Below are 13,934 nucleotides of genomic sequence, written 5' to 3' on the forward strand. Positions count from 1 at the left end.
AGGGAGGGTGGGAGGGAGGGAGACACAAGAGGGAAGAGATATGGGGATATATATATATATGTATAACTGCTTCACTTTGTTATAAAGCAGAAACTAACACACCATTGTAAAGCAATTATACTCCAATAAAGATGTTAAAAAAAAAAAACCAAAAAACTGGTTTATTTTTTCTCTAGTGGTTTTTTTTTCCTGATTGTAGAATAAAATTAACGTGCTTTTATAGAAAAAATTTGAAAACATCAAAAAGTAGAAGGAAAAAATCAGTCATACTATTTATTACCCAAAGATGGCAATTGTTATTTTTTATATTTCCTTTTTTAAACATAGCTGTGATAATAGTGTTTACTGCAAAAGCAAAATATAAACATTTGACATGATGTAAGCATTTTTCCTTCATAAGTAGCATTTCAAATGCTACATAATATCATATGGCTATACATTATTTAGCCATTCCTCTATCATTGGAAACTTGGGTGGTTTTATTTTTTTGGCTTTTACAAACTCGGTGATGAATATGCTTCAGTATGGAACTTTTTTATTTCTCATATTTTGTGCTTTATTATGGCAAATTATCAGAAATGAGATGACTAGGTCTTTCTAACAGAGTTGTATGATAAAGGAATAGTTTGCTTAAGAAGTTCTGAGTCTGAAAGCCTACATATCAGGGTATTGAAGAAGGATTTCTTTATATTGGACATGGTCACCATTACATTTCCTGTCTACTGTTTGATTCTGTGAATCTGTTAGAGGGTACAATGTTCTGTTTGTGATACTGATTTGGTTTTGGGGAGAGCCAAGCTGAAGGTCAAGGATTTTGAAGCATAATTAAAAGTTTCAGACTGGTTGCCACAGATGCATACTGAGCAAGTGAAACTTGACATCTTTCTTGCTGTATGCCTTGTTCTTACTTTGGGATGTGCTTCCATCTTCCTTCATACTCATATCCACACACACACATCCATTTTCTAGAGAAGCACACATGACTGACTCCTTCAGTGTTTGTTCCAGTACTTCCTGTGGCTGTGAATCATTGTCTCTCCACCCCTCAACCCCCTTCACCCTCCAGAGGTTCTTCAACACTATGGAGCAGGGCCAGCACACCATGTCATAAATCACAGGCAATAGCCAGTTTACTGGGTGGGCTGGTGGGCTATTTTAGGGGTGGAATCAGGGCCCTGAAGCCACCTTACTCCATCCTCTAAGGTTTGATGGTTTTTTTCCCCCAGGTAATTAAATGTGTGTCTTGTGGACCTGGGCTTGGCTGGAATGCTCAAGGGTCCTGAAGATCCTTCTATAGCTTCCTTCTGTTGAATCCATTAAGAGAAGATGGCAAAAGTCAACATAACTAGAGACCTCATCTGTAGGCAGATAAAGGTAAGCAACCCAGACCTATGAACCAGAGCATGAGGTCCTTTTTCCCCACAGATTCATGTTATAGCTGAATAAACTGAGGACTAGAGTCTGTGACTTGCCTGAAGTCACATAACTAGTTAATGGCAGACACAGGACTAGAACCAAGGTCTCTTGACTCTGGTCTTCTTTTATCCAAGAACATGGAATCATGGAGACTCCTCTATCCAAACACTTGTACCTGGGCTGCTGAGATTGATGGAGTCTGGTGAAGGAGGGGAGCATGTATGTGCACATCTGTGGAGGAGGCGGGGTGTGCAGCGGAAGTAAATAGAGCTTCTTCATGTTGCTCTGGCTGCTCAGTTGTACATATAACAGAACCTGGGGGAATCTTAATCCCAGTTTAGCTTAGACTCTTTCTTCTCTTCTTGGAGGGTCTCCTATACCAAAGCCTCACCTTTTCTCTACAGTTTGTACCTGGAAGACACTCCAATACTGTGAGATGAATAGATGACTGGGCAGTCAAGCTCATTTAGTGAGGTAGCCCAGGCTTTGTCAGGGAAGCCCTCAGTAAAGGAGCACAGGGGTTTAATGGAGGAGATTCAACCAAGACAAGATGTGCTTTTGAAGTAAGAACCCCAGGCTGGGGTCAGGAGCTTAATCTCACCACTGCCCTAATTAACTACCTATAAGACTTTAGTCACTTTACCTTTCTGTGCCTCAGTTTTCAGTTGTTAAATGATAATAATATCTGTCTGCCTGCAGGCTGATCTTGAGAATGAAATCCGAAAGAACCTGAGAAAGTTCTTTGTAAAGGTTAAGTGCCAAAAATCTTTTGAAAATTAAGTGGCATGCAGCATAAGCTGTGGTCACCTCCAGAAGGATTGAGTGTATGCCTTTACATGAGCCATGTACCTGGTGCACGTTAGTCTGTGTTTTGTATATTTTCCCCTGCATCCCTGAATCCTTTTGCAGCTTTGTCCATTTGTGGGGGGTTTTGTGTGTGATTTCATTAGACTGGGTGGCCCCAAGGGCAAGGACCAATTCCTAGAGGCACAGAATCATAGAATTGGAGGGACCATGCAAGTTATTTTTCTCCTTTATATATACCCCACAATATGTGTCCTAAAGATGATGCCCACCTTCTCTAACCTAAATATGGAAACATTTCCTATTTGTTGTTTCAATTTTTTTTTTTGGTAAGCCAACAATTACAACGTAGTGCTTAATTATATCCTCTCTTCTATCGATATTATTCTCTAATCCCTGCCCAAGTATACTGTAAGCTCCTGCAGGCCAATTTCTTGTTCTCTTTTCTAGCTCCTGTAGGGCCCAGCACAATGCTGCATATATAATAGGAACATAGTAAATCATGTTAAATCGAATCAATGAATCTATGAGTTTGTTTCTGTTCCCCAGGAGCGGGGTGCCCTGAGCTTTGAGCGGCGCTACCATGTCACTGACCCCTTTATCAGACGGCTGGGCCTGGAAGCAGAGCTGCAGGTAAGAGATCCAGTTTGCACCCTAGATGCAGATGACTGGCTCTCCATTCTCTGCCTGCAGAGAATCCTCTTTGCACTATTCAAGGCATAAACAGTTTTTCTCTGCAGGTCATACCTGAAGGTTACCTCTCCTTTACAGCGGTTTTATTAGGCACATAAATCTGAATCAAGATTAGTGATTGACATGGTCACACAGAAATTGTTTTTTCGTCATATTATTTCCTTTGTGCTTGGAAAAAGACTATTGAATTTCATACCACTGTTTTTACTATTGGCTTGGACAGTAAAGATTCTTACCTTTGTATAGGAATTTAGAGTTTACAAAGTGTTTTCACACACACACACACACACACACACACACACACACACACTTGCATTTTAGCTTCAAAGAAATGCTGTGGGTGGTATATAGGAAATAGGTATTAAAAAAAAAAAAAGGTTTAGAAAAACCAAGCACCTTGTCCAATGTTGTCCTGTCCAATCCATGGGGAGTCAGGCCTACAGTCCAGATGTTCAGCTTTTTAGTTCTGTCCGACACAGAAACACTCCCCAGTGTTAGCTCCATCCCCTTTCCTTCCTCAGAACCGTGTTTTGAATCCAACTTTTAGCTGTCCTATCCAGCTAAGTGTCATCTGCAGGTTGAATAAGAATTCTCTTTGGTTCCTTCACGTTAATGTTTGTAAGTAATTGTGTTCATCTTAGAAAAAGACTAGAAAGAAATTCATTGCCTACTAACAGTGTTATCTCGAGTTAATGAAATTATAGATGATTGTTATTGCTTTCTTTTCATTATAAACTTTTATCCGTTATAAAATATAACCACGTTAATAGTAATATGGAAAAGATAAGTAAAAATTACTTGTTATTCCCACCTCCCTACTCTAATTACTATGTATATACTTCCTTTTATCTTTTGCATATTTTTACATAATTGTAATCATACTTTACATTGCATTTTGTATCTTTTCTATAATAATCCTTTTCTCCATGTTACCAAGTGGTCTTCACAACTTTCACTTAAAATTTTTTTTCTGATTATATAAGTAGGAAATATCATAGTAGAAAATATGGAATCGACAGAAAAATATAGAGAAGAAAACAAAATCACTTTTAATTCTACCATCCAAAGATAAACATTGTTAATGTTTGGTATATTACTTTCATGTACTATGAAGCAGAATGCTAGTTAAGAGATGGGCATTAGAGCTGAATAAATTTAGTTTCAAGACCTATCTTCTCTACAGCTATATAGCCTTGTTCAAGTTACCCTTAGTTTCCTGATCTGTAAAATGGATCAATAACTGAGAATTGTTGTGATGATTAAATGAGATGATTTTTGAAGTACTTAATACAATGCCTGGATCATATAAGCTAGTTCAGTAAATAACAATTATTATTATGTCTTACAGTTTTTTTCATGCTTAGGTAATTTTTTTCTGCAAAGTGGAGCTCATACCATTTACACAATTTGCTAAACCCTTTTATATTTTTATGTCATTATTGTTTCCCCATACCTCTAAAAAGTCTTTGAAAACATGATTTTGTAAATATATTGTATTATTTATCCTTTACTCTATTTTTTTGAATTTCTTTCCATATTTCCTTGAAACATAAAGTACATCCCTTTAGTGCAGTTGGAGGTGGGGCATGGAAGGTTTTACCTCCAAGGGGACATTTGGCAATGTCCAAACAGTTTTGGCTATGAAAACTGAAAGGGTACTACTGACATATAATGAATAGAGTATAGGGATGCTGCTGAACATACTACAATCATAGTACAACAAAGAATGTGCAAGCGCCCAATGCCAATAATGCCGAGGTTGAGAAACCCTGCTCTGGTGGATGCTGAGTAGACAGTTCTGGCTGGTCTTCTCCTTTTAGCTGTGCCTCCACCCAACCCACATTGTCTCTACTATCTCTTCCTGGTTTTATAACTTTGTCCACAACAGACTTGTAAACCTCTGTGAACACAAAACAGGATTCTAGCTATTATTTCCAAAGATTTGGCACTCAAATACAAAAATATGTTAAGGTGGATGCACTGTCTGAATTTGCACTTGGCTGAAGGCCACCTTGCCCGGGACCTATAGTAACAGTGCACAATATGAAGGAATGCCCACAGGTTTAGGTGTTAAAACAAAGACCTAGTTTGGACTTCCCTGGTGGCGCAGTGGTTAAGAATCCGCCTGCCAATGCACGGGACCCAGATTTGAGCCCTGGTCTAGGAAGATCCCACATGCCGTGGAGCATCTAAGCCCGTGTGCCACAACTACTGAGCCTGTGTTTTAGAGCCCGCAGGCCACAACTACTGAGCCCATGCACGTAGAACCCACGCTGCGCAACAAGAGAAGCTACCGCATTGAGAAGCCCACGCACCAGTACGAAGAGTAACCCCCACTCGCCACAACTAGAGAAAGCCCGCGTGCAGCAACAAAGACCCAACACAGCCAAAAATAAATAAATGAAATTTAAAAAAAAACAAAGACCTAGTTTAAATCCCAGCTTTGCCGCCTGTGAGGCTTAGAGAAGTGAGAGCAGGTGGAAAGAAGACTGGGAGAAAAATAGGTTTGAGAGAGAATCGGGGTTGGACCTGTAAAGTTTGAAAGCCTGTTGGACAGCTTTGTGGAGATGTCAGGTGGGCAGTTGATGGTCCTAATCAGGGGAGAGCTCTGGACTATAGGGAGAAATCCGGAGACTTCAGCGATCCATGCAGCCTTAGAGAATAGGGTCCAAGACCTAGCTCTGGAGATACTCCAGCTTTCAGAAATTGATTACAAGCTAAGGAGATAAAAAAAAGTTAACCACGAAAGAGAGTCAGTGAAGTAGAACGGAGACAAAACCAGGAGAGTGTAAGGAGAGTATTTCAAGAAAGGAGTGGTCAGTTCTACTCAGTGCTTCTGAGAGGTTGAATAAGTGAGGACAAAACGGTGACTGTGGTCTTGGCTAGAGCAGTTTTATTGGAGTGGTGAGAATAGATACTAAATTGGAGGGGTTGAGAAGTGAATTGGAGGTGAAGGAGTACAACAGCAAGTAGACAACTCTCTATTTAAAAAATTTTTTTTAGAGAATTCCCTGGCAGTCCAGTGTTTAAGACTCGGCGCTTTCACTGCATGGGCCTGGGTTTGATCCCTGGTCGGGAAACTAAGATCCTACAAGCCACACGGTGCAGGAAAAAAAGAAAAAATTTTTTAAAGAGGGTGATGAAAATTTATTTATCTATTTAGTCAGTTATTACAAACGTTTCCCCTAGATGAAAGGAAAGATAGGATGTAAGCAGTACAAAGGGTAAACTGTTGCAGGAAGGGGGACCCCTTCCAGGGCCCGAGAGTGGGGTCTTATCTAACACTCAGAAATGAATTGTCCAAGGAGACACACGTGCTGACAAAGCAAGAGACTTTGTATTGGGAAGGGGTGCCTGGGTGGAGACAAGTAGGGTAAGGGAACCCAGGAGAACTGCTCTGCCACGTGGCTCACAGTCTCAGGTTTTATGGTGTTGGGTTAGTTTCCAGGTTGTCTCTGGCCAATCATTCTGACTCAGGGTCCTTCCCGGTGGTGTGAGCATCACTCAGCCAAGATGGGTTCCAGTGTGATGGATTCTGGGAGGTTGGTAGGACATATGGACTGGCGTCTCCTCTCTCCTTTTGACTTCTCCCGAATTCTGCCGGTTGGTGGTAGCTTGTTCCATGTTCTTTACCAGGATCTCCTGCTGTAAGATAACTCATGCAGGTGGTTACTATTGCCCCTGGCCAGGGTGGGTGATTTCAGACAGTGATTCACCTAACAAAACTGTAAAAGATACCTTTTCTTGCTTTTCTACATCTACTTCTCACCTTTCTTTCTTCAGCTAACTACCTGGGCAGCTGACTTGCACAGATGTATCAATAGTCTCTCTTGTCATCTATCTTCTTGTTGGCTTTAACCAATGAGGAATCATTTCAGGAGATTGGAGGAAGAAGGACAGCTTTTTTTATTCCCCTCGCTTCCATCCTTCAGAATCACTTTATTTTGTTTTTGTTTTTGTTTTCCAGCTTTATTGAGTTGTGTAGACAGTTCTTGAAAGACCTCATTTACAAAAGGAAGCAGAGAAATGGGGCAGTAGCTGGAGGGGCCTTTGGGATCAAAGGAGGGATTTGTAAGAATGGGAAGAGGGCTTCCCTGGTGGCGCAGTGGTTGAGAGTTTGCCTGCCAATGAATGGGACACGGGTTCATGCCCCGGTCCAGGAAGATCCCACATGCCACGGAGTGGCTGGGCCCATGAGTCATGGCCGCTGAGCCTGCGTGTCCGGAGCCTGTGCTCTGCAAGGGGAGAGGCCACAACAGTGAGAGGCCCACATACCGCAAAAAAAAAAAAAAAAAAGAATGGGAAGAAATACTAGAGGTTGTTTGTATGTTGATGAGAGAGAGGGTGGTTGCTGATAAAGGATTAGGACAGAATAACTGAAGGAGCCACGTCCTAGGGAAGGTTGGAGGGGATAGGATTTAGAGTTGAAGCAGAGGGCTTGGCCTTTGATAAGTGCAAAAACATTTCTATCATTATTACAGGGTCCAGTGGGTTTGGCAAAAAAAGAAGCATAGACGGGGGTAAAAACTGGAAAGTCATTGTAATAGTCTATAGTAGCAGTTCTCAAAGTGTGGTCTGCAGACCCCTGGGATCCCCATGACCTCTTCAAGGGAATTCATGGGGTCAAAACTACTTTCATAGTAATACTAAGACATTATTTGCAAAACAAAACTTAAAAAAAAAAAACTAATTCATTTAAAAATTTGCGGAAAAAAAGTGGTAAAACTACTGTCATTTTAGCGTGAGTCAAGGCAAGTAGCATCAAAGTCATTGAATTATTTACCCCATGCATTTGCAGTGACCCCCCCCCAAAAAAGCCAGTCTTACTTAAAATGTTCTTGATTTTTACATCAATAAAATAATACAATAAAACTTATTAATTTTAAATTTCAACCCTTAAATACAGATCTCTTCAGTGTTCTTTATTATGAGGTAGGAAGAATCCATAAAGTGCTGCTGCTGCACACTGAACTCTGGCGGTTGTCTTGAGGAAAAGCAGTTGTTCAGTTGTTTTTGAGTTGCAAGCTCAACTGGACATTTTTTTCATGGAACACCATCTGAAAGAATGGCTAGCAGATGAAAACTGGTTATTCAAGTATGGGTATTTGGCAGACATTTTCTTTGAAATGAATGAAGTAAACTATCACTTCAAGAAGAACAACTGACAGTATTTGTTGCCAAGGATAAAATTTGAGCTTTAAAGCAAAGAAAAAAAAAAGAATATAGGAAAACTTGTATCTGCCACCATGAGCTTGTTAGCCTCTCAGTACTTCTTAAAAGTCTTTTTGATGAGATCTGTGGTGATATTAACAAATGTCAACTTTATTTTATTGTTCAAATTCAGTGAGTCCTTTTTTTAAAAAATAAATTTATTTATTTATTTTTGGCTGCATTAGGTCTTCGTTGCTGCACGTGGGCTTTCTTTAGTTGCATCCAGCGGGGGCTACTCTTCGCGCGGTGCATGGGCTTCTCATTGCAGTGGCTTCTCTTGTTGTGGAGCACAGGCTGTAGGTGCGTGGGTTTCAGTAGTTGTGGCATGCTGGATCAGTAGTTGTGGCACACGGGCTTAGTTGCTCCACAGCACATGGGATCTTCCCGGACCGGGGCTCGAACCCGTGTCCCCTGCATTGGCAGGTGGCTTCTTAACCACTGTGCAACCAGGGAAGCCCCATAAGTCACTGTTTTGAAAGCAAAGTCATACATCTGTAAAAGACCCAGGCCTAATGTAAAATCAACTAATGTTTGTTTTTGTTTTTTTTAATTTAATTTTTTTATTTTTGGCTGCGTTGGGTCCTCGTGGCTGCATGTTGCGGTGCTCAGGCTTCTCATTGCGGTGGCTTCTCTTGTTGCAGAGCACGGGCTCAAGGCGCGCAGGCTTTAGTAGTCGTGGCACATTTGCTCGGTAGTTGTGGCTCGCGGGCTCTAGAGCGCAGGCTCAGTAGTTGTGGCGCACAGGCTTAGTCGCTCCACGGCATGTGGGATCTTCCCGGACCAGGGCTCAAACCCACGTCCCCTGCATTGGCAGGCGGATTCTTAACTACTACACCACCAGGGAAGTCCCCAACCAATGTGTTTTAATGTAGCAGGATACCAACAGCTCATTTATGTGGTTTCAGATTCCACATTGTAATGTTAAGAAACTGTTATTTGTCCAGTTTTGGTGTAGTATCAAAGAAGGATACCTACAGTGATCTGAAAAGGCTGTTAAAATACTGCTCCGTAGTCCAACTGTAATACTTATCTTTATGAGGGTGGATTTTCTTCATGTACTTCAACCAAAATAACATCTTGCAACAAACTGAAATCAAAAGTAGATATGAGAACCCAGCCATCTTCCATTAAGCTAGACAAAAGAGTTTTGCAAAAATGTAAAGTAATGCCATTCTTCTCATTAAATTCTTTTGTCTTGGAAAATATAGTTAGTTTTTATTTAAAATGTGTTAGCTTATCTTTTTATTATTTTTTAAATGAAATTAATAATTTTATTTTCATTAAGTTAAAGTTATAATTAATAATGTTAATTTTAAATGAAGTTAATGTTTCAGTTTTTATTTCTAATATGGCAGATACTGATAACCTATATTAAAAAATTCTTTGGGAGCCTCAGTAATTTTTAAAAGTGTAAAGGGGTCTTGAGACTAAAAAGTTTGTGGACCAGTTGTCTATAGAGCCATTAAACTGGATGACTGGATAATATCACTGGGGAAAAAAGTAGGAGGAGAGAGAAGGCCCAAGACCAAGAACCAAGGTGTTTCAGCATTTAGAGATTATCTGTTTCTTCTCTTCCTCTACCCAGAGGAGACAGAAAGAATAGCATAGAGGTGGGAAAACATGGTATTATGGAAGCCAAGAAGGAGGAAAATTCAACGATACTGATTTCTTACAATCCTGATCTCAAAAGGCTATCTTATTTCCCTCTTTCCTAGTTGGAGCTTGGAGGGGATACCTTTATTTGACACCCTCACCCCCCCACTATAGTAATAAAAATGCCATTATAAGCCATATCGCCATGGATAAGCCCTTTAACTTCTAGGATCCATTTCCTCATCTGTAAACTAATGTACACATCCTGTTTGTCTCTTAGATTTAAGAGGAGGAATAAATAAGTTATTTTATGTATGTAAGGTACTTAGCACGGAGCTCAGTATATTGTAAAATTCATGGTACTCAAATATTAGCTACGGTTATTGTTGTTGTTATTTATAGAAAGCTTTTAAAGTTTCCTGAGATGCTGATTTGATGGCGTCCAGCTTTTTAAAATGCTTTATGGTCATTTTCTTCCCTTGTTTTGTTTCCCACCCGTTGTCACATATGGACCCCATTTCGGTTAACAAGAGTTGACTTTTGGCATTAAGATGAGGTGATATAATAAGGGTTGGGGGGTGGGATAAAAGAGGTAAAATCAACAGTAAAAACTCCTGCCTTTTTGTGGTTATTGATTATAATGTTTTCCTCTATATTATCTGGGGGAATTTTTTCCCTGGATTTCCTAATTTACTACTTTGTATAGTTTTGAAAAATGCAAAATGAAACTTAAAGAGAACTCCTAGAATATAGTACTGAACATTTAGTAGAGGCTCACTAAAAGCCTGTTGGTTTGATTGGCTTTTAAAATTTTCTATATTAAAGTTAGCTTAAAAGTTTAAAAAGATTGTCTCCTTTCCACTCTTTTTCCCAGCCACCAAATTCACTATCCTGGAATCAACTAACATATTCAATTTCAGTATCCTTCCAGAGAAATTTTATGCATTTTTATGCAAATTTTTATGTAAAAATTCTCACCTTTTCTCACAAATGTTAGCCTAACATATTTACTGCTTTGTACCTTACTTTTGAATTTAAAAATATACTTTCATGATTTTACCACATCAGTACGTAAGGATGTTTCTTTCGTCCTTCCTCTCTTTCTTTCTTTTCTTTCCTTTCTTTCTTTCCTTCTTTCTTTTCTGCGTCAGGTCTTCGTTGCTGCACGCGGGCTTTCTCTAGTTGCAGCGAGTGGGGGCTACTCTTTGTTGCGGTGCGCGGGCTTCTCATTGCGGTGGCTTCTCTTGTTGCGGAGCACGGGCTCTAGGTGCGTGGGCTTCAGTAGTTGTGGCACACGGGCTCAGTAATTGTGGCTCACGGGCTCTAGAGCGCAGGCTTAGTAGTTGTGGCGCACGGGCTTATTTGCTCCGTGGCATGTGGGATCTTCCTGGACCAGGGCTCGAACCCATGTCCCCTGCATTGGCAGGCGGATCCTTAACCACTGCGCCTTCAGGGAAGCCCAAGATGTTTCTAATATCTAATTCTTTCATGGCTTCAGAGTGTTGTGTTGTATGAGTGTACCATAATTTATTTAAATTGTCCCTGTTGATGGATATGTAGATTACTTACAGTCTTTTGTATGTACAGTGTTATTCCTTGCAACATCATTTGGCATATGTGGGTGTATATTTTTAGAATAAATACCTACAAATGGAATTAGTAGTCAGAGAGTATATCCATCTGTGGTTTTAATAAATATTAACAAAATTGTCTTTCATGGAGTTTGTACCAATTTATACTCTCATCACACTTCTTCAATCTTAAACATAGCGTTCAACAAACATTTGTTCTCTCCCCAACCCCAACCTCTTCTCCCTCACATGTCCATCATTATTCTGAGAAATTTCACAAATGAGTGAAACATAATGTGCCAGAGAGATCTCAACTTGGCTTCCTAAGAGAAATGTAGTCTAGGCTGATACCTGAAAGATGGATGGGAGGAGCTAGGTAGATTTGGGGAAGATAGGGAGAGAAAAAAATCCTAGGCTGGGGGAATAGCATATGAGTGATGCAAGAGAGAGTAGAGGGTACTTGGTTCAAGAGAACAGATAGTCCCAGGATACAAGTGGAAGAAGGATGATAGGTGAGGTTGATGAGGTTGGGATGTTCATAATGAAGGATGTTGTAAGCTGTGTTGAAGACTGTTGATTTTATCCTAAGGGCAGTGGAGAGCTATCAAGTGGTCTTTACCATGTGAGCAATATGATCACAGTTAAGGTTTTTGTTTTTGTTTTTTTAATTAAAATTGGCTTCAACATGAAATTGCAGAAGTTTAAAATGTGGACAGCTAGACCACTTAAGAGATGGTGTCAGTGATTCTGGAAGAGGTGATTGGTTACTTGAACCTAGATAATGGTAATTTGGATGGAGAGAAGTCAGTGAATTTGAAAGACATTTAAGAGGTAGAATTAACAGAATTCTTAGTGACTGAATGTGGAAAGTTAGGAAAAGAGAGGAGTCAAGGATGAAAGTTAAGTTTCTATTTGGCAGGGTAAATGGTAGTATCATTCACAGAGTTAGGGAGCACTGGAGAAGGAATAAGTTTGAAGGAAAAGATGATAAGCTTGGTTATGGATGTTCCGGAGCTCTAGGCCCATGTGTTGTCTAGTGCTTTCTAGGCAGGTAGTTGGAATACTTGGGTCTGAGCTTAGGTACACACTGGAGATGTTGATTTGGGAGCAGTGAGTAGCATATACATTGGAACAATGAAAGTGAGTTGTGATTGCCTTCGAGGAGTGTGTATAGTAGGAAGAAAGCCTAGGATAGAGCCATAAAGAACACCAATATAAGGGCCAGGTGGACAAAGAGTATGCAAAGGGTATCAAGAAAGAGCAACTAGAGGAGTAGGAAGGAAAACAGAGAGGGTGATGCCTCAGAACCCAGAAGAAGAAAGTTTCATTGGAGACGAAGTGGTCAGCACTATCAAATACCACTGGGGACCAAGTAAGATAAGGACTGAGAAGTGTCCCTTTGATTTAGAGCAAGGAAGCCATCATGGTCACCTTGGCAAGGGCCATTTTTGTGGTATAGATAGAAGTAGGTGGAGGAATTATTGGGAAGTAAGGAAGTAAAAATACCCAATATAGACTACTCTTTCAGTATGGTTATGAAGGGGAAGAGAACTGGAAGGCCACAGCTAGATGTGGATTTGGCATCAAGGGAGGACTTTTTAGCTTAGAGAAACTTGAGCATGTTTAATCCCAAGGGGAAAGAATCAGTAGAGAAAGGGAAAGTTGAAGATACAGGAAAGCTAAAAGATCATGTGGGGTTCAGAGTTTGTCAGATGAAGGTTGCAAGAGAATGACTGTAGTAATGAATCATGGATTTTTAGGGGGATGAGAAGGAAGTAAAGACATGAGGTAGCATGTAAGGAGAGAACAGAGTGACTGACTGGACTTGGAGGACTTGTTGAGGATAAGAATCATTGAGGAATGATATAGATTCTCTTTTTTTCATTTAACTAATATATCTTGAAAATCACTCATCAGTTCATAGAGTTCTTTTTTTTTTTTTTTTTTTTTTGGCCTCGCTGCGCAGCTTGTGGGATCTTAGTTTCCTGACCAGGGATAGAACCCAGGCCCACAGCAGTGAAAGCGCTGAGTCCTAACCACTGGACCACCAGGGAATTCTCCTCAGAGTTCTTTTTCACAGCTGCATAGTAGTCTCGTGTATAAATAAAACAAGATTAATCAGTGAATTTCCCATGTATGGGCTCTTAGAGTTGTTTCTAATAGTTTGCAATTACGATGTCATAACGAATAACCTTGTACATATGTATTTTAGTATTGCTAGAGATATACCTTCAGCGTAAAAACCTAGAAGTGGGAGTGCTGGCCAAAGAGTAAATGTATATATGTGGTTTTGTTAGATATTGCCAAATTTCCCTCCGTGGGAGTTGCACCATTTTGCCTTCCTGGTAGCAATGCCTGAGAGTGCCTTTTTCTCCACAGCTCACCGACAAACTAGGGGGTTAAGCTTTTGAATTTTTTTACCATTCTAAAAGATGAAAAATGGTATCTCAGTAGAGTTTTAAATTACATTTCTTTTATGAGTGAAATAGAATATCTTTTTCATATATTTAAGGGCTGTTTTAATATAATTTTGCCAAGTTTGGTGTAACAAAGGAGGGAGAGTAACAATTTTTATATGTACCTGCATGTTTTTACAAACACAAGCATAGAATGGATAAGCAGAAACTCATGAAGTTGGTCACCTCT

General features: G+C 40.0%; 1 protein-coding gene across 5 annotated transcripts in view; it reads left to right on the plus strand.

Annotated features, from left to right (window-relative positions):
* Positions 1-1,311: 1,311 nt before the first annotated feature.
* Positions 1,312-13,934, plus strand: part of WDTC1 (WD and tetratricopeptide repeats 1) — a gene marked incomplete at both ends in the record, with an annotated part of 51,824 nt that continues 39,201 nt past the window's right edge. For 3 of the 5 annotated variants that reach the window (XM_079697253.1, XM_079697254.1, XM_079697256.1), the window contains 2 exons: positions 1,327-1,374; positions 2,770-2,853. In XM_079697253.1, the coding sequence (XP_079553379.1) occupies positions 1,327-1,374; positions 2,770-2,853 (132 nt within the window). Of the gene's footprint in view, positions 1,375-2,769; positions 2,854-13,934 lie in introns of all 5 variants that reach the window. The other 2 variants (XM_079697252.1, XM_079697255.1) reach the window with 2 other exon arrangements.

The sequence above is a fragment of the Hyperoodon ampullatus genome (genome assembly GCF_949752795.1).
Source record: "Hyperoodon ampullatus genome assembly, chromosome: 2".
Lineage (NCBI taxonomy): Eukaryota > Metazoa > Chordata > Mammalia > Artiodactyla > Ziphiidae > Hyperoodon > Hyperoodon ampullatus.